The 21,258-nt window shown below is 53.5% G+C and overlaps 1 protein-coding gene across 6 annotated transcripts in view; it reads left to right on the forward strand.

Moving 5' to 3' along the window:
- LOC116942453 (plasma membrane calcium-transporting ATPase 2-like) overlaps positions 1–21,258 on the forward strand; it is a 100,258-nt gene that overhangs the window by 27,287 nt on the left and 51,713 nt on the right. For 5 of the 6 annotated variants that reach the window (XM_032954399.2, XM_032954394.2, XM_032954395.2 and 2 more), the window contains 5 exons: positions 10,802–11,613; positions 13,534–13,731; positions 14,863–15,123; positions 17,930–18,055; positions 21,123–21,257. In XM_032954399.2, coding sequence (XP_032810290.2) covers positions 11,421–11,613; positions 13,534–13,731; positions 14,863–15,123; positions 17,930–18,055; positions 21,123–21,257 — 913 coding nt within the window. In that variant the 5' untranslated portion in view covers positions 10,802–11,420. Of the gene's footprint in view, positions 1–4,157; positions 4,245–10,801; positions 11,614–13,533; positions 13,732–14,862; positions 15,124–17,929; positions 18,056–21,122; position 21,258 lie in introns of those variants that run through there. The other variant, XM_032954398.2, reaches the window with a different exon arrangement.

Here is a 21,258-nt window from a genome sequence, read left to right on the forward strand (position 1 = left end):
ATTACTCTCAGTGTCCTGGCGTGTGGGAAGGTGCTGCCCTGTACCGAGTGGTCTCAGCCATAGTCAACTCCGCCAGTATTTCATACACGTACGTGCGTACATTCAGAGCGCTTTGTCGACCCACTGCTGGATTAGGGTCGCTCCATGCCATGCGCGTCAGCGGGGTATTTGACCACACGTTACCACTGTAGTTAGTCCCAATTTGTGACGGCGGAGAACATATGGGTGCAGTACAACGATGGATTTTTTTGTGAACTGCCATCTGCTGCCCACAACGTGTGCCCGCGGCCTGTAGCGACCTGGCATACACGCCGGTGGCTCCATCATCCGGGCACTATCCGGCCACAGTCCCTGCTTTAGCTTCTGGCTTCCGACGAGATTGGGCACAGCCCAGCTGATTTCGTCGGAGGCGCGTGTGTCGCGTCCGTTAATGTCGCGCATTGAGAGCGGAGGCCACCCTGCTTCTCTCCCACTCCGTGCATCGTTAGGATGTTTAGAGTTGTCGCTCGCCGTTTAGAAAAGAGAATAATATATCGATGACTTGAAAACAAACAAAAAATATCCCGCCAAATTTTTTTTTGCCCCAATTTGTCCCGATCGATGTCATGTCACTAGACAAAGAAAATCCACTCGGATATTCTGTTACCTGTTGCAAAGCGCGCGCAACCTTACCCCCGCCCCCGCCATGTGAGGCCAGTCCATGGAAGCAGATATCACAGAACTACTTCTGAAGGTCTTTTTGAAGTGATCTCTGGTCCACACAGTAGGAGGCGGCACTTGCTGACCCGCTCGAGAGCGATGTTCTTCGCATTACAGGCCCCATCATCCGGCAGGGGATACGACGCTGGCGGGTCTATGGGTATGCACGTGCTCGTCATACTGCAAATCTTTACACGGCAAAAGTTACACCCAGCAGGTGCTGCGGTTCGGTAACGAAGCTCCGCGGGAGGCAGCGGTAAATTCAGGAGCGAGTTTGTTCTTTTGGTTATAAACGGGGGGGGGGGGGGGGTGAGTCACTGGATCTCAGTTCTCGGAGAGAGAAAGACGGTCGTGGGGGAACAGCGGCGACGGCTTGTTATTCATTGACTGGTGGAATGATTTAGGCCTCCGCTTTCATGTGGCTCGACAGCAACGTTTTTGTTCCCCCCCACCCCTGCCCCCAAGTCGGCATGGAAAGTTTCTTTTGTTGAAGAGCGTTTGGTAAAGGGAGCAGCAGCCACCATAAAAAATAAATAAATAATTGGCCCGTGGTTGAAGGTTTGTGTTGTTTTTTTTCTTCGCCCGAGGACATTATTAACACGCACCGCGAAATGTTTCCATCGTAACTTGTCACGAGGCTCGGGCGCATGGTGGCATCGCGGGGCAGCGCCAGCGTCCCCCAGCCAAGGGGGGCAGACTTTTTTTGTTTGTTACGCGGCAGGCGCCGAATTACGCTGCCCGCGATGAGTTCCCCGCGGTCGTGCCGCGTGTTGTTCTGCACGATGCTCTCGCGTTTTGCTCCGGGTGCTGTGACCTTCGTTCGGGAACGAGGCTACGTAGAGATACCCTGCGGCTTCGAGTCATACGGAGACCCATAGACTTCAATGGAAACCCATATGCAGTACGAGACTCGGATGGAGACCCACAGACTCGTTTACAAAAAAACTGAACACATTTGTCAATAACATTGTTGTGCAATGGCCCTTCCTCAGAGCGCACAGGCCATGTATGGATGCATGTTGAACTTATTTCGCACCGCACTTAGACAACCGTGCTTATCGGAGGTAATAGGAGGCCAGAGATGTCGAAGTGGTTCCTGGCTGTGATTAAACCGCCTTCTCGAGTGCGGTGAGTTGATGCCACTGCGTAGATTGTAGCGGGTCGTGCTGCATCACACCTTTAGGATGTGTAATTGGGCTACGCACGCGTATTGTCCGGCATGATGCGTTGAAGTTTCCCACCACGGAGCTTTCCCCACTTGTGGATGTTTTTTTTAATCTTCTCTTGGTTTAAGTAGGCAAACTCTGGACTGGATTAATCCCTTCTGGATCTCATCGGCAGGCCCGGCCCCCCGTTAAACCGACGCCGTGATGTGTGGCCACATGTTGCGGGCAGGAGGCGCGCGACTCTTGAAGCACGGCGGGGCCCCATCAGCCGCGAATAAATGACTCGCTACTGCGGAGCGTCGCGGCTAACGAGACGACACATTGTTTAGTGGCGAGGTTTTTTGTTGCTGTTGTTCCGTGCAAATTACATTGCGGCGTCATTAAGACTTTACAGCGGGACAGACGCTTCGTGATCCCCTGCAGCAACGGCCATGGGGGGGAGAGGGGGGGAGAAGGGGGTGTCGATGTTGACTCTGCGCGCGCGAGCAAAGTGTGCGGTCGTCATCGTCATCATCACGGGCCGTGATCTGTCCGGTGCTGGATGGAGGCATTCCCAAGCTGACACCATCTCTGCGATGCGCTCACCTTTCCTATACTCTGCACCCCAAATAGTTTTAGTTTTATATTGTTTGTCGTCGTAACTTTCTGACCCACCCCTACTGGACGTCTGCGAAAAAGAGCTTCATAGCTCATAGGATTTTTCTAGGAAAAATAAATATTCTGATTCTCACGAGCCTGCCATGATACAATAACATATCCAGCTTCTGCACACACTGTGATTTCATTGCTCCATCTCCGCGGACGACGTGCTCTCGGGATGCGTTCCCTGATTTGGCTGCCACTCCATCCTTAGTCTCGATCCGCGGCCACCCACCCCCGTCCTGGCAACGTGTCCTGTTCAAGCGCGCTTCTATTGCCAGCCGACGGATGCGTTCCACCCGTTTATCTTTGGTCTTCTCCTTCCTCTCAGTGCACAATCCCAAGCGTGGCTCTTCTCAGTGCTGCTTTGCGCGGCTCTTTCCAGCTCCCTTTGGCCTGCGAGATGGACTCGACTTCGGTTCCCTCGCTCGCTGTTTGGAAGGCCGCGTTACATAATGTCATTTGACGCGCGCGCCAACAGCCTTTCCACGTGTTTACACTGATAGCAGCCGTGCGTAAATCTCCGAAATATCATGTGCCTTTCAAACGGTTCCTCCCCGAGCCTCCTCGCATTGTGTGTTCAGCGGTCTGTCTTGCCCTGCTGCCCGGTTTGTCTGAGAAGGAAAGGGACATTTCCACTAAACAAACAAGCGGACTAATCATCCCTATTGTAGTTGTATTTCTCAAACCAGTTCAATCGCAGGATTCTCCTCCTCACCCCCTCCACACCACGCGTAAGGGATGGAGGCCCCCCCGCAGGACCCCGAACGACGCGGTGGCAAGATGATAACTACATCACGTGGCACACAGGAGGTTGTGGGTTCGATCTCGACCCTGACGCTTGTATATTTGGAGTTTGCGTGTTCTCTCTCCTCTTGGTCGCGTGCATTTTTCAACCGGGTCCTCCGATTTCCCCCTCCACATTTAGAAACGCGCGTTTTCGAGTATTTTGCAGCTATACATTTCCACACGATAAGCCACCTCGTTGAGCTATCATTCGTGCCCAGTGTCGCTTCTGAAAAAAGAGCTACATAGCTCAGTGGGCCTTACCTGGTCAAATAAAAAGAACGTTTTGTGAGCGCCGAAACTTGCGGTCAGCGAAACTCGTGTCAGTTTGCGGAGTGAGCCAGAGATGTTTGTCTTATCTCAGAGTTTAATGGTGTCGACATGGACAGTGTCTACAAATATTATTTGGTGGGTGGGGTGGGGGGAGCTGAAGTTACATTTGGGGTGTGCTGAAAAATGTGTAAATAATAAAAAAAACATTTTTGTCGAAATAAGCGGAACACTTATTTTTTGGAGAGAATGGGCTCACCACCTCATCAGATCTAAACTAAACTATTGGTTTTTTTTTACCAGGTAAGCCCCACTGAGTTATGTAATTCTTTTTTGAGAGGCGATCTGGCAACAAATGATGGCTCAACGAAGTGGCATATCGCGTGGAAATGTAGAGCAGCCAGATACTCGGAGATGATCACGCGGATCCGCTTAGCCGCTGACCTTGCGCCCTCTCTCTCTCTAATTTTGGACATCGATTGTCCAGAGAAATTAAACTGCGTTGGTTCACCGGTTGCGGCAGTCAACCACGTGCTTGCGTGCGTTCGTTCGCTCGCTCGCTCGGGGGGTGGGTCACCTTTTTCCACTGTTCGCCGAGTCCGGCTTGGGAGAGGTTTGTTTGTCTTCTTCTCCTGCGTCCGCCGCCCTGTCCACGCGCCGAACCTCCGCGCGGCACAACTCGGGGTAAGCGAACGGCGCAGCGCTTTTGGGTGGCACGGCCGCGATCGGCCACAGCGGAAAGACCACCCCGCCGTGTTGCGGTCAAACACGTCAGGGCATCACCGCCGTAATGGGACCCTTTTCCCGTTCACTGAATGCCTTGATGTCAATTCACGGTAAATATTTGCAAACTTGAAAGGATGTAAATGGATGTGTGTGACCTATACAAAACCCATTTGCTTTTGTCATTTTAGTTCCCCCCCCCTCATTTTCTTATTTCCGTGATCCGTCCCGTCCGTAGCTTCTTGCCGCGTTGTTATTTTATTATTTTATGCCTCCTGCGTATGCACAACGGAGACCGTAACGAGTGCTGCACGTGTTAACAATTAACTACATTCCTTCTTAACATGTGGAGAGCCACGGCGGTTAATCACGCGCTCACAATGCTTCGCTTATTTTCCGACCGCACACGATCGCTGTTTGCGTTGACGAAATTGCATCCAGCGAAAACCAGAATTCGTTAAAAAAAAAAAGTTACACCGTATATAATACCGCTTTATGTAAATAAAACTCGGCGTAGTATTTAATTATCCAGTGCTTTGCAAGTGCACCTTTGTGTTTCGAATGGCTTTAGAACAAAGACCGATAGCTGCAGGCCGTGGTGTACATTGTTTCAGTTGGCCAAGTGGCTGTGCGATGGTGTAATGGTTATTAATAACATTCAATGCGTCTCTGTAATTGCGGTGTGCGCGAGTACTTTATAAGGTAAACAATATCGGGTGAAAAGCACGTTACGGGTGTGCGTTCACGTAAGGGGCCGTCCATAAATGACGTCACGCGATTTTGGACGATTTTTGACCCCCCCCCCCCTTCGTCGCACGGCGTCACAAAGTCAGACCCCCCCTCAAATATGACGTCACAAAGCTCTGCCCCCCCCCTCCCCCAAAAATATAAAACATGCTTCAAATCGTTTTAAACTATTGTGATTGTAGTGCGTATTTAATGTGCCGCTGCACCCTGATGTTGTAGGAGAAAACATTTATTAAAAAGTCTATTTAATTAAGTTGAACGTGTTGTCTATATTTATTTAAAGTTGCGCATTTTTGATGTGACGTCACATTTCTCAACCCCCCCCCCCCCATTGTCACACATCGTCACAAATGTCTGACCCCCCCCCCCCCCAGATGCGTGACGTCATTTATGGACGGCCCCTAACCACTGCGCACGTGATTGTAGATGTGGGGTTTGCAGTGCCGGGCGACGCGCCTTTGATACCCGGTCACCACCGGCGTGGTGAAGTATGGTCAAACAAACCCGCCAATGTCCGAGGCGACCTGGGGGGGAGGGGGGGCTTCGTTTAGCGGCGGTGTTGACAAACGACTGCGACTCGTTTTGTACGCATCGTGTTGCTGAGGACCGATGCAGATCGCAATGTGATTTGGTAGTCTAAGCGGTCACTTGCCGCTGAGCGAATCTTCTTTCAATCAAAGGTTTGATCCCCGCTACTTATTCCTCCGGGGGGGGGAGTGTTCTGTGACGACTCATAACGATTGTTGGGTGCGCGCTGTCAAATGGAATATTGGAGACCCCGGGCATCACACGCGCGTAGGTCACCGTGTGCCCGATTCAAAGCCCCCCCCCCCCAAGCATCGAATGTTGAAAGAAAGAAAAACCAAAAAATATTTATTTGCAAATAAATTATTAAAACAAGCTGCCAAGCCGGGCGTTCGGCGCTTTGTGCGCGACAAAGTACTCGACACGCCCGAACAATGAAAGCGATTTACAGGAGTTGCGTCTCATCGCTGAAACGACGATACCTACCTGAGCACCGTTTTGGTCAGCGATCGGTGTCGACGTTTGGTCGCTTATTGTGAAGGTGCAAAGTGTGCTTTAGACGGTGGGTCGGATGAAATTACATGTTTTTGGTGCGTGTCAATGAGTTCCTCCATTGTACATTACGCAGGCCTTTATCATTCCACTGCTGTATGAAAGCCGTGAGATCATGGCCGGGCAGCGTGCGTCCACGTCCGTGGGGAGCCGAGAGGCTGGGACCTTCTCCAGTCTCACGGTGGTGGGGGAACTCGTCTGTGGAGGAGGAGGAGTGTCATCTCGGAATGCTTACGTTAAGAAATGTGTCTCCCTGGGTTTGTGCGACATCGGCACGGGATGTAACGACGCATCGACGAATGAGTCATTGGGCTCACAATGCATCCGTCGGGTTCTACGCGTGAGGATCAATGTTACATATTTGTATATTATTTTCAACGAATTGACGTGACCCCCTCCAGCCACTACATTCGATGGCAACGTTCAACAAAAGCGATTCTTCAACCACAGCATATATAGCCAACCGATTGGCACGGTTGGCTACGTACGGCGCGTAAGAAGTTCAACATACATACACATGCGTACATACGCACCACCAAACTGACGACGGTCCACCGATTTTTGTCGTTTGAGAATCGTGACGCAGACGACGGCGATCCTCTGCGTCACTGAACCCACGAGTCGCTCAAACAGCTCCCTCTCCCCACCTCCACGCTCCGTGCTATCGCTGCGGAGAGGGAAACGCTCCCGGCCCCGCAGGACGTGATGACAATTATCCAACGGCAGTCACCTCCCACCCAACCCCCTAAAAAATGAGAACGGCGTCTGCCGTGCCAAGTTTGACGAAGGTGACGGGACGCGCGCGACAGCGCGTGTGTGTGCGTGTGTGTGTGTCCGCGTTTGTGTGTGTCCGCGTGTGTGTGTGTGTCCGCGTTTGTGTGTGTCCGCGTGTGTGTGTGTGCGCGCGCGTGTGTGTGTCCGCATGTGTGTGTGCGCGCGTGTGTGTGTGTGTGCGCGTGTGGAGCGGTAGTGTAGCGGTTAGCTCGCTGCTCTACGAACCTGGCGACGTGCGTTCGATTCCCGCTCACGGCCAACACCAGTGACGATTATCTGAACCGGTCCTTGGGCCTCCCCTAGGTCGATTCAGCCTCAAATGAGTACATGGTGCGGTGTGTGAAAACATCGCCACTGGGGAGACAAAGGCGGCCAGGCGTGGTGTTGGCCACCCACCCAATTCGTGTGCCGTAGTACCGGTCTTCGTAGGTGCTCGCTAACAGCACTTGCCCCAACGGTCTGTTTAGGTTATACGGGGGATCTTTGTCTTTGTTGTGAGTATGGTTCTCATTTGTGCTGGACGCAGGGCCGGATTAAGACACGGGGCTTTAGTGGCTGCAGCCGAGGGGCGTCCGCCAGCTGGAGGGCCTCCAGAGATTAAGTGAAAAGTTATTTCATTTGTGAATCCTGAATTTTATTTGTTGTTAGCCTTGTACAAGTAAATTTTATTTTTTCTTTAACTTTGTTTTCATTTTTGAAAATATTACTGGGGGCCTCACAGTACCTGTAACCCAGTGGCCTACACAATCTTAATCCGGCCACGCCTGGACGAGTGTTCGTATGGAACTCCCGGCTGGACCGGGTCGTCTCAGGCGCAGCGGCAGCAGCAGTCGAGTGAAAATATCTCGAGTGAACCTCTTTTGTAAACCTCGTTAATAACGCAGGGCGTCTTACATGCAGCACTGCGTTGGCAATCCGCGCTGTGTTGCTTGCCTGCTGATGCGAATCGCATGTTTTTCAAATGTATTGCAATTACATTTTGGCGAATAATAGTGTCATTATTTACAGCCCTTTGTCGATCCACTGATGGATGATGGCCTCTTGCACCCTGTGCGAGTTGTGGCGATTGTCTGACCATACTTCACCACGCTGGTTTTTAGATCGGTGATGCCGCTTACGGCAGCCGGGACCGGTTCAGACATCACTCGCCACTGATGTTACCCGTGGTCTGAAATAGAAGCCGGGAATCTATCTTCAAAGCGCAGCGCGCTAACCTCTGCGCCACCGCTCCGCGCTGCGTTGCTATGCCGACCGGTGCGTGAACAACAAAAAAACCCCACACATATTGTTTGCGCTTTCCAGCAACCGTTGAAGGAAGAAAATTTGAAAAGTGAAAGAACCGAACGTGGCCACGTTAGGGTCGGAGAGAGGGGGGGGGATGGAGCGAGTGTGGGGGTCGCGCGTGGCGTGTGGTGGTGCCGCGAGAGGGGAGCTGCTCACAGACCCAGCGCCAAGCTATCTCTCGCAGACCCAGATTACACACCGCTCTGCGCCAACGGGGACTGCCTCTCCGGGGGGGGGGGGGGGGGTAATAGCTCAACTTCAAATGGCTCCCCACCCCCGATCCCCACACCCAGAAATCTCGACCAAGCCGCGCCATATGTCCTCGGATAGAATAGCTCGGAGCCGGCGCAAGGCAGCTACTCGGAGACCCGAGGGGTTCGGAGGTGATGGGCACTTTAACTCCACGATTTGTGAGTTAGGATCCCAAACTATCAGACGGCCTTAGGCTCCGGTAAGCCCTTAATCCCGATTCTCGTCTGTAGGCCGTGCCCGGAGAGTGAGCGGAGCTTTGCATTGTACGTAGCTTAGCCGAAGGTCTCCCGTAGTCTCGTTATTGTTATGCGCCATGATCTATCTACTGCTGGATGAAGGTCTCTGCGATCCGTAGCCCTCCATCGTGATTCCTGCGATGCCACGATCCATCTCACTCCTGCACGAGCGGATCTAGCGGCTCCGTCTCCAGGAGGTCGCCCACTCGAGCGCGTTGTATCCATCGGCTGCCATTCCGTCGCCAGATTCCCGCATCCAGCCGTCATTCCTCCTCGTGTCGCGTCCTGTCCGAGGCGAAGATGCCTCTGATTGTGCGTTTTTTTTTACCTGATTGACATCTCACTCGATCTGTCTCTCGGTGACTCTTCCAAGCGTGCACTTCTCCACGCTTTTCTCCGTGCTCGTGAGACTTTCTTTATTCTTCCACATTGTCTGCCAGTGCCCATGTTTGGGATGCGACACGCGCGGACTGTGAGCGCTCTTCCCTGGCCAAGTTGAGATGCCGCTTGTCAGCGTTGAAGTCGGCTTTCTGGAATCCCTAAAGCCCTTCTCTTGTTCTCTCTCTCTATCCGTTCATTCGAATCCCCATGCGCCATCAGTAATCGCCCGAGGTACACCTCTCCTCTGGGGCGTTGTCCAGTCGCGTCCCTCCCGTCAATTATTGAATCGGGTTTCCCAAACCCATTTCAGTGCGTGACTTTCGTTTTTACTCCGGTATCGCCTTGCCTACGAGACACAATAACTACTCGCAACACCAGCGCCGTCGTCGTTGTCATCAGCGGCGGCTGCCCCGAAAGCTCAGCCCCCTCCTTCTAAATTCTTACCGTCAAGTAAGACAAATGTTGTTACGATATTGAGCCGGTGGTGTTTCCTATTGGAAGTTTGCCAGCTCTGCACAACACCTGTAGCCACACTTGACTTGTGCTTCGTGATTAGTTGCTGCTGGCTTAGATCATCGACGAGGTGGAATGCCAATGTTCAGCTCTACACCTCTGCCATCTGGGAGAGAGCCAATCGAATCAAGCTTTCACGTGGGGGCAAACAGAGCCCATTGGTTTGGTCGAAAATGTTGCTCTTTTCAACATACACCGGGTTTGCTGGAAAAAAACAAACCAATCTGGCGCATTTGCCCATGGGGGTGACAACTCGCTTTGACTTGCTCTGTCGCCGGGTGGCGGAGAGTTACTGCCCAGAATTGGCACCACGTCCTCACACGACGGTCGGACCCACAATCAGGGCAACTATGACGAATGCGAACGTTGCTCGTGACACGCGCAGGGGCGAGCGCCAAAGCAGAATGCACGACAGAGAACAGCGGAGCGGATCGCCGCTCGTTCTGTTCAGCCCGTTTGACGTTGGTCTAACGTTGAGCGAACGTTCGCTGTGTCGTGCCGCCCCCCCTCCACCAGCCCCACCTCGTTAAATAGCCGCACACTACAGGGCTGGCAATAGGCAGGAGCAATGAGGCCAGCAACAAACAGCACCGTTAAACGTGCAATATGTACGGGTATACAGACACGTTCCTTGATTTGAGAGTGGCTGTTGCGAGATCTTGGGGAGAAGAGACGATGGGAGGGATTCCTGTGTGGAGCTGTGCGAGGGCACAAGCAGCAAGAGAAGCATTGTCACCATCAGTGTGGCGGTGGTGGAACACGGTGAGTGGGTGGGTGAGGGAGTGAATTAGTGGGTGGGTGAGTGCGTGCGTGCTTGAATGCGTTGTGGTGTTGCTGTGTGGTGTTGCTGGTGGTTCAACACGGAGTACGGGACGAGACTGAACAGTCAGTTGCCTGATAGACGGGGTTCTCAACACCGGTGGAGGAATCAACGAGCGAACTTCAGTGGAACATTATTGACCAGGGCGAGTAGTCGCAGTCGTGTCAGCGATAGGCGAGCCGGTGAGCGAGTGGCTCGAGCCGATCAGTGCGTTTCCATCGGAGCCGGGTCGGTGTTGGCCTCCGCGAAACGCGAGGCTCGATCGGCGGAGTGTTCCCCCCTCCCCTCCCCTCCGGCGTCGGCGAGATTCGATCGCCCGCTGCCCGCCAGCCGCCACCGCCGCCGCTCGGAAGCGTTCCGATCGTCGATAACCACGGAGCGTTCGCCCCTCCGGGCGTGAAGTGGCCAAACTCACAATGCGCTTTGTTTTCCAGGGGGCCGCTCGACGCCGCCACCGCTACTGCCACGCGAGACGCCGCCCCACGGACTTGGGCTCGATTCCACGAGCGGCATTGTTTCCCGACGACGCCGGCTGCCTGCTGGAGTGGGCGGCTCCACGTACGGGGGCCTCCGCGGGAGCTCTTCGCGTAACTGCTCGGCTCGCCCGGGTGCCTCGGAAGGCGTCCGGGGAGAAATGTTTAGAGGGCTCTGCCTACGCCGTGGCGGCGTGGATCGGGCGGCGTGAGGCGGGCGTCGGTTCGAGGGGATCGTCGTTGGAGGTTTGGCAGCGGCAAGCCCGTGTGTCGCGGTGACGTAGTGTTATCGTCGTCGTTTGTTTAAGCCGTGGACAACTTTAATCGCTGAGGATTCGTCTTTGTTGTGTTTTGGTTTGGAAAATCAAGAGAATGAAGAAAATCAGGGAACTTTCAAACGCCAAATGAAATTGCTGCCGCTTATTTTTTTGAAGAATCAAAGACAAACATCATCATAATACGTCATTACAAAATCTCATATTAAAACAACAACCCACACACGCACGTTCGTACGGAGGCCACGGGGAACCCAAAGTCCGACTCTGCGCTATTTGAACGGGCGACAAGCGGGCGAGCCCCGATGGCCGCCAACAACGGCTCGGAGGCCCTGTCTCCGAGGTCGGATGGCTCGGATGGCGGGCAATTCGGCTGCTCCCTCATGGAGCTGCGCTCCCTCATGGAGCTCCGCGGTGAGACCGCCCTCCACGACATCCAGCAGAAGTACACGGACGTGCCGGGGCTGTGCCGCCGTCTCAAGACCTCGCCCACCGATGGTACGTGCCGCTCACGGAGGTGACCCCGTGGCTCGCGAGTGCTGCTGAGACCCTGGGGTTCAATCCGAGTTTCAGTCGCCCGTTCGTGGTCCCGGCACGCTCGCCGACGAACAACAACAAAAACAAATTCCGTCGCATCAACTTCGGTGCCGAGCTTCATTTGGCTGAATTCTAGCTCTGAAAATGACACGTTGGTGCGGTTGCCGTGCGAATAACATTACTCTCTGTGGGTCAGAGGTCACTTGAAGGGATCTCAGAGGTAGCTCTGCGATATCCGATTCCGCGGGCCGCTCGCTAACACGACGGCTCGCACTGCACTACGATACCTCCTAATGGGTGCTTTCATTTCGTAACGTGATGCCGATAGCGTAGTGGGGATGACATCGGGAATATGACCAACGTTAATAAAAAAAAACATCAGCCGTGGCCTAGAGTGTTGCGTCTCTTCTGCCACATCGCTTCGTTGTCGCCCAGGAAAGGGGGCCAGATAGACCAGCAGTTGTTGCATTTTATACCTCCAGTAATAGTCAAAATTCTAATAATGTCCTTTGTTTATCCAAGGAAGCCTCGCTGAGCGCAATGCAGTGTAATAGGATTTGGAGAGCGTCGAAATGCGACTGCATCTCCCGCATCATACGGGAAAAAAAAGAGGAAGCATCTTTCAGGAGAGAGAGAGAGACAGTAATGGGCAGCAGAGAAAAGAGGAAGGCCCTCACTGGAAAATTATAGAGCAGACTGTCATTTCTGGCAGTGGGCCGCCTTAACGGGAGTCGAAGGTCAAAGCAGTTTGCCGTTCAGTTGAGCCTGGCAGAGCACCCGTCTCCTGTTTGCAGCCATCAACCGGTGGTGGAAATTCCACATTCCTTTGGTGGGGGTGAGTTTATCCACAGGACAAGTGTTTCTGGCTTCTCAACCCCAGAAGGACGAGGGAAAGGCAAACTGTCGAGGCGGAATGGTTCACGCAATCCAGCTGCCTCCGGTCCGAGCTGCTGATTAATCGCGGGCGGCCAAAACCTGAATTGGCACCCTGGATCCCAGCGGTGTTGGGCTCAGTGCTGTGACCTCTGAACCACGACATCAGCACACACTCTATTTTATGAAAAATATCTACATGTCGTGCTTATCCCTTAATTTTTCCTTTCATCCCAGCTCATCCCATGTTAGTGCGCAACGCCGGATTACTTTGTGCGCCTGATGCATCTCTTTTTTGAAACGGATTTTTGGCGATTTAATTCTGCCCTCTGTGTCTCTGCATTCAGACGGAGTTTCAATGTGGGGTCTCCCCTGGGTTTTTATAATGCAAATCGTGACGACAATAAATACCGCTGTGGTGTAAAACTTGAGCGCGCTGGACTTGCAATCCAGATGTCTCCCGGCAGTCGAAACAACGGAGAACGTTTCTCGAATCCCCCCTCCGTGTGGTGGGGTAAAGTGTGGGTACTCCCACCTCTTCCAAGACGTACTGGCCAGCGTGGAAGAGGAGGCCAAGTACCCACTAGAGGGGCTCCCTGTCGTGGCGGCCCATTCCGCCAGCTATGGCGTGAGCAAGCACTTGCGGGGCTGCTCCTCCGCGTTCTCGGTCTTGAAGCGTCCTGCTTGAATCGACGGAATTGGCTCTGCCCGTCGTGTTTACTACTGTGCGCACCGCCTCACCCCACGCCACCACTCCATGCCATAACCCCGCTCCACCGCATCGTGGCACCTCTCTGTGACATTGTCTCATCACGAAGTGCCATCACCCCATGCCACCTCGTCGCGCCTCCACCCCGTGCCATCATCCCCGTCCGTGCCAACATCTCATCACGACACTCTACCTCCCAATGCCACCACCCCTTGCCACCACCCCGTGCCACCGTCTCATCACGAACCCCTCCCCTCCGCCCCCCGGTGCCGTCGTGCCGTTGCTGCTGCGGCGGCCAGGGCTGAGCGACAGCGTGAGCGACCTGGAGAGGAGGAGGCAGGCGTTCGGCAGGAACGTCATCCCCCCGCAGAAGGCCAAGTCCTTCCTGGAGCTCGTGTGGGAGGCCCTGCAGGACGTGACGCTCATCATCCTGGAGATCGCCGCCATCGTCTCCCTGGGCCTCTCCTTCTACCGGCCGCCCGAAGAGAGCAGCGATGGTAACGTCGTCGCGTCCGCACGGCCCCTGCGCGTGCAGCCGCGTCGCCACCGAGCCTTTCGCTTCGTCAACAAACGGACGATCGCCTCCAACCATTTCAGAATCGCCAGAATCTTTATTTATCCTGGAGGAATCCGATGAGCTACGAAGCTCTATTTCACGGACGGTCAGGCAGGTTTTTAAGGGGACGTCCTGGAAGGGAGGCAAAAAAAACGAAACTTTGATAACTCGCACGAAATCTCATTGCTGCGCAGAACGCGAGGCGTTTGGTGACAGCAGGCAGATTGAACGGAAAAAAGTGAATCGTTTAAGTTCACTGTGCGGCCATCTATAGGGAGATGATACAGTGACAACGATCAACAATGGGATTGTAAAGTGTTCCAACGAAGGCCCTCCTGGGGTCTCTCATCACCAGCTTTGTGCGTTCTTTCACCCAGAGTGCGCCAGGGTCTCTTGAGCTAAGCAGGTGTGAGCCTGGATTCGCCGTTGCGTCATAGAAGAGGTTGTCAAGCGGCTCCGTGGGACTATGTTGTAGGGGGCAGAGGGTGGTGCAGGAATCTCCAACCGGCACTGACCGAAGTGGTGAAGCATGCTCAAATAATCCCCATGACCTGCACGGGTTGGGGAGGCCCTCATCCAGCAGTGGAGTGACAAAAGGCCGTCCAAGTACACAACGCATTCAGATGTTTCTTTACGCGCCCTGACCGAGTTTTGAAAGCGTTAACGTGTTTAGCTCCGTCCGGCTGTGTGTAAACTTGATGCAATATAAAGAACATTTTAGCAGGGAGTCGTATTGCTATTTGGGACTTATGAAGGTGGTGGGCACGGCACACGAGGGAGTGGGTGGCCAGCACCATGCCCGGCCGCCTTTGTCTCGCTCCCAGTGGCGATGTTTAAACACCACACCGGATACTGAATTGAGTCTGAGTCGACCTAGCGGATGGCCCGAGACCGGCTCAGGTAACTGGCATTAAGCGTGAGCGGGAATCGAACCCGGGTCACCGGTGATCGTAGCGCAGCGCCAAAACCGCCACTGCTACCGCTCCCCACTACGCAGACAGACGGACACACGTGCGCGCGTGCGATCGTTCTTCCTCGTCGTGGCCGACACGCGCACACGCACGTCCCGCAGAGTGCGGCATGCTGGCGGGCGGCGGCGGCGGCGACGACGGCGAGGCGGAGGCCGGCTGGATCGAGGGCGTCGCCATCCTCTTCTCGGTGGCCGTCGTGGTGCTCGTCACGGCCTTCAACGACTGGAGCAAGGAGCGCCAGTTCCGCGGCCTCCAGAACCGCATTGAGCAGGAGCAGAAGTTCGCCGTGGTGCGCAACGGCCAGGTCGTGCAGATCCCCGTCGCCGAGATATCCGTCGGCGACGTGGCCCAGGTCAAGTACGGTGAGTTGGGGTCCCCTGGGTAGTGGAAGGGGGTTGGGAGGGGGGGGGGGGGGGCTGGACGCACGACCGACTGCCCAGCGGTTGCGCTTTTCCGATCCCTTCGTCAATATTGCTGGATTCTCTCGACCAGAGAGAGCGCGACGGCTGAATGTTGATCGACTGCTGGATGGTGGCCTCCTCTTCCGCGCAGTGTCGTTCATCGGCGTTCCGCGGTCGCTCTTCCCCACGCCGATCAGCGCCGGTTGGCGATCGGTTCAGATGGCGCTCAACTCTGATGTTAGCCACGGCTGGGAATCAATCTTGGCTCCCCAGGTTGATTGCAATGCCGTGCTTCGAGCTTGGCCATCACTCCGCCCCGACTGGTGGCAGTTATTGAAGATGGATTGTGATCTGATGGACGAAATAGTGAGGTAAACGGCATTAGGGTGGCGCGCCTTTGGGAACCTGAGATTGATGAGCACAGCAGCCGACCGATGTAGCTAGAGGAAAAAGTTTCCAATCATTGCGCATCGCTCGCTCTGACATGTGGATCATGGGGCCATGCTGCTGGCGAGATGTTAACTACCTCGCCTGGGATACAGGAGGTCGTGGGTTTGACTCTGATGCCTCTATATATTTGGAGTTTGCATGTTCTCCCCGTGGTCGCGTGGATTTTTATCCGGCTCCCCGTTTTTATCCGGCCCCCCCATTGAGAGCATTTGGCTGCTATGCATTTTCACGTGACAAGCCACTTCGTTGAGCTATCATTTGTGGCCAGGTCGCTTCGGAAAAAAGAGCTGAAGAGCTCAGTGGGGCTCACCTGGTAAAATAAAAATAGCTTTAAAAAAAAATAGAAACATGACAGACTTGAGCCCGCTGCTCGTGGGAACTTGGCGACTGTTTAACACTGAAGGATCTTTAGGAAGCCGGCTATCGCGTTTGGCACCAAGCACGTTCGGGCGAGCGCGGAAATCATGAATCCTCCCGCCTCCCAACGAGGGGACACGCGGCGACGCGTCAAGCACCGGCACGGACGACGTCGGTGAGCTGCGCCTTTCTTGGCGATGGCCACTTATCAACGCCGAGATTCAGTGACCGTCCAATCGTGCTCTCTCCTCGCCCGAAACCCGCGACCCGCAACCGATACCCCACAACCCTCCCTCTTCCCGCACGGGCACCCCCCCACCCCCCTCACCGACCCCTCCGTCCGGCCTCTGGAAAGCACTCCACATTTGGCAGCGGTCAGGGTTGTCATCGCCAATAACGGCTCGCCTCGCTGCCGTAATGGTGCCCTGTCAATTCGGAGCAGTGCAGTGGTGCAAGACTTTGAGATCGATGGTGTGGCCGTGATGTAGTTATGGGGTGCTTTTTTGTGTCCCCATCTGTGTGGTTTTGTTGTTGTTTTGTTTTTCGTCCGCATGATTCGTGGCGTGTTTACGTTACTCGCCCGCTCTTTCTACTGATTTAAAGATTAAAATACACGATGCGATTCCGTCCATTGTAAAGCTGTAAGTAGCATCTGCTACCTATGTCACGATGTTTCTCTTCAGCGATTGAAGTCACAACTTGAATTTGCACGTGAGAATAAAGATTTAAAATCCATGTAAATGCTTTATAACATATCCACTACATTTTTTTATTTACACCAAGGGAGCAAATGAAATAAAAAATATATATAAATGGCACGGTAAAACTAGACAAAAATAATGTGACGGTGCGACCCCTAATTTATAATTGAACCCAGGTCACGTGGTTTAGAGCATTGTTCGCGAACCACCATGCCACCACTCCACCCTGGCAGTTGTACGCAAGCGCATATAAAATATAAAATGAAACCCGCATTCACTATCATTACTGCCTTTAAAGCATAAAAAAGACGCAGACATAATCATAATAATAATAATCATTTTGATTTATCAGGCGCCATTTACGATGAATCTCAAAGCGCCCAAATCAGCAGGGTTATACGTCAGGCAATGGCTCTTCTTCAGAGCAGAGGGAAGAGCGATTGCCTGACACATTATCCTGCTCTGTATGTTTCTGTTATCAGATAGGGCGCATGATGAATGTGGCGAGTGCTTTTAAGGAAGGAGATATCTTACATTTCAGATCTGGATCGGTCAAAAGTGCTTACGTGCTGGATTTGTTTCATATCGAAACGATTGGTGTTGAGATCGGTCTGCATGTTATGATTTATTGAACCGTCGATTAACACCGATTCTTACACCCGCCGTGCGTGTGTGTAAGGTCTTGCGTGAAGGAATCAAGCCTCTTGCCACTTATGCAAATTGTACACGAACACTTATCGATGGAATTGGCTAAACGTCTCAAGGCAGGACCCTCCAGAAAAAAAATAGGCGTACCACTCTGCTGGGTATCGCTCTCCCACTGTGGTTCGGTGTTCACCACGAGTTGTACTTCCCCACAACCAGTCAGGTGGCTACGCAGCACAGCCAGCAAAATCTGCGCCGTGGCACGGAGCGCTATTTATCACCGTATTACAACAAACTAAACGTACGGCAATGAAGATGACGAATTGTCCGAAGGTGAATCATTGGCAGCCTCGTCCTCCTCCTGTTCCCACAAATCCTAGAACTAGCGGAGTGTAGGCTGAGCATCCTTCACCATGAGCCCGGCACCGTCCCGGAGTCGCTGTCTGCCGAATTTTACTCCGCACCGCCTCGCCTTGTCTCTTTTGACTTAATCTCGCATTCATGTTGTCCGGCCCGCCGTCTGGCCCGTGAGTGTCGTCCCGCGCTGCCCCCACCGCCTCTCTGACGATGTCCGTCTCACCCTGTCCCTCGCCGTCGACTGCGCCGGGCCGCAGGTGACCTCCTGCCAGCGGACGGCGTCCTCATCCAGAGCAACGATCTGAAGATCGACGAGAGCTCGCTCACCGGCGAGTCCGACCACGTGAAGAAGTCGGCCGACAGAGACCCCATGCTGCTGTCGGGTGAGAAATCTCCCCCCCGACCACTCTCGCGGCCTCCTGTGTCTCTTTGGCCTCGGCGGGAATTTTTCCAGGTGGAGCTGATAGGGGCCGGGCGCTTGTTAAGGCGCACGCCTTGAAATCCCCATGCTTTAGGAGGCAGGGTTGATGGATCACGCACACATCCCACGCCTCCGATTTCCTGCACCTCCGATTAGCACTGTTGGCTAAGTACAGTGCGAAATAAGGTCAACATACATACACGCATCTGGGCTTCAGGGTGGCCAGGAGATATCAGTTCAACAGTTGAGATAAGTAACCCAACCTTTGGATGTTATTCTAACATGTATATAGGTGCTCTGACTTTCTTGTACTTTTAAGATATATTAAAGAAATTAGCCAAACATCTCAATGCTGGGTCTGATTGAGGCTTGCCTCACTCAATAGCTAACTTTAACGTGTTATTATTTTCCTTTTCTTAAGCCACAAGGAATCCTAAAGGTGCCTACAAGGACTCGGACGAACCATCGACACACGTACAGACATGTACAGCCTACCCAGCTCGTTCGTACATAGGGCGCAAGCATTGTAGTTGAGACCTTTACCAGGAGACAAATTATTGCGAGAGCGGTAGTTGGAATTATTTTTTCAATATCACGCGGGGTCATTTTTTTGACATCAAAGGGGGCGAATTACAACCCCCTTTGATCTCCGTGTGCAGTGAAGTCATCTGCGACACGCAGACCCAGCCGGCATTTAGCAACCCCGATGGCGGGAGGGGGGGGGGCAGTGCGTGGGTTGGGGGGATGCAGGGGGTGGGCAGTGCGTGGAGTGGGGGGGGGCAGTGTGTGGGCAGTGGGGGGGGTGCATGGAGGGGGGGGGGCAGCACAATGATTTCACTTTGGTGCAAAGGGCACAGGGTTCCGACTCTCGGCGCCCGCCCCTCGTTTGTCGGCCGGCAACCCCCCCCCCCCACTTCCACCATACAAACCGGGTGCAGAACTCAACGTCGCTGCCAAAATGAAAAAAAAAAATCGCAAATCTCTCACAGCCGCGAGGTTTTCTGACAGCAACTAAAAAAAAAACCTCTTATCGAAAAAACATGTCCGAGACTTTCCCGTACGTCACTGCCCAGTGAAGCAGCAAATTCAATTGCATTTTAGTTGCTCTTGTTGTTGCTGTGAGCGTCCACAGTGGTGGTGGCGGCGGCGGCGGCGACGCCGTGCGACGCATTTGTCGGTCGCTGAGACCTGCCATCGCGGCGACGGCAATGGCAGGGCTCTGTGGTTTTTTGGGCAAAAATATTTGGGGTCCAGACAAGGCGGAAGCGTGATTTGATATCAATGCCAAGTATGAGCTCACAATGTAATTTCCTCCCTTTAATGATACGTGTTTTTTAAACATATATACCGCAAGCGTTTTTAATGTTCTTTTAGAGGATGAATGTGCACCACTGACTCTGTCACCTGTATGTCCCGACAGCGGTTGTTGTGCTGTGTTAGCTGAGTAAGAAAATGGGTTGCGTTACGTTCCACTGCTGTTTAGGTTTGTTTGGATAATTCTGGCCTTGGTTCCAGTGATGGTCCAAGTCCCAAGAAAACAAAGCAGGAGCACAGGGCCCCAATCAGCTCAATGGTCCCCGGATTCATGGGGGGGGGGGGTGGGGGGGGGAATCCGCGAACCAAATATCTCAGCTTGAATTAAAATCCGAATCACGCACTTATATTGTGTCATCTTCTCTCACGTCTCATCTCACCCCAGCCTTGTCTTGTCTACATGCCTCATCTATGTACATCACTGTCTCATCTCTCTATCCCTCTGCTCTCATCTCGCTCCAGCTCTATCCTTTTGTCCACAGTGATCTCACCGCGCTACATCTCAATGCCTTGTCCGTAATCTGTTCCGTCATCTCACTCGGGAGTTAATTCCACGAAAGAGTGGAGCTTCAAACATAATTGCTGCTCAGGTCCCACCCCGATGGAGTAGTGCCAGCTCTGGCTGGCTCTACGTTGAATCGGAGGCTTTTGTATACATGCATGTATGCATCTTGAACCTCTTTTGCACCGTACGTAGCCAGCCATGCTGTCTGGACATACAGTAGACACGACCGTGATTTTTTTTCTGAATTCGTCTGATCCCCCGAGCCGCCCATCGCACAGCCCCGCACCGTGCCGGCCCAGCGCCGCCAGGGAGAGCTACAAAAATGACGTTCAAAGCGTTTCTACTGAGAGTGCCCCCCCCCACCCCCCCTGGCACTGCCAACAACAAAGGCAGCCATCCTCCCGAGACACCAGGAAAATGTTGCAATAGTTAAATGATGCAACCGTATTTTGGCACGCCTGATGAAGAGGTGCAGAATGTTGACACGTTCCTGAAAACTCGTGAGAGGGCCGTGGGGGCAACTCAACGGGGATTGTACTTTTCCGAACCAGGTCATGGCGCCAAGAGATGGCCTTACACAGCACCTTACACGATAGCAACAGCAGCAACTGCCACTTGCGGCTTGTTCGCAGGAACTTGCGCGTTCTTACACATGCTTGTAGATACTTGCTTGTATTTGCGGGCACTTCGGTGCTTGCAGGTCCTTGTGAGCACTTAGTGGCATTTGCGGGTATGTGGGGTACTTGCTGATACTCCCACTGGGATTTTTGCACACAGCATTCATGTACGGTGCTTTTTCTGGACGACTTTGCTGTTTTTTCGTGGATTTTTCTGTTGCGTGTAGTCACATTAAGGTGTTTCTTGTTCATGGTTTTGTTTGTTGCGGTTGCACCCAATTCAAGAGCCGAATGGCTCACAGGGCTATACCTAATAAATGAAACTGAAAAACTGAAAACGTAGGGGTACTTGCAGGCCCTTGCGGGTGTTTGGTGTTACTTGGCAGGTGCTTGTGAACAATTTCAGGTGCTCAGCAGTTACTCATGGTACTTGTGGCTCTTCCGGGTAGTTGCGCGCACCATCTGGGACTTGAGGGTTACTTGAAGGTACCTCTGGCACTTTGGTGGGGGCGGGGGGGGGGGGGTAATAGTTGGAAGCACCTGCGGGTGACCACAGTTGAACACTGGCTGTGGGCGCCGTGTCCCGCTGGCAGGCACGCATGTGATGGAGGGCTCGGGCCGCATGGTGGTGGCCGCCGTGGGCATGAACTCTCAAACCGGCATCATCCTCACGCTCATGGGGGCGAGCGCCATGGAGGACGAGGCGTCGCCCAAGAAGGACAAGAAAGG

This window comes from Petromyzon marinus, chromosome 14 (genome assembly GCF_048934315.1).
Source record: "Petromyzon marinus isolate PM22_M1 ecotype Great Lakes invasive population chromosome 14, UKy_Petmar_22M1.pri1.0, whole genome shotgun sequence".
NCBI lineage: Eukaryota > Metazoa > Chordata > Hyperoartia > Petromyzontiformes > Petromyzontidae > Petromyzon > Petromyzon marinus.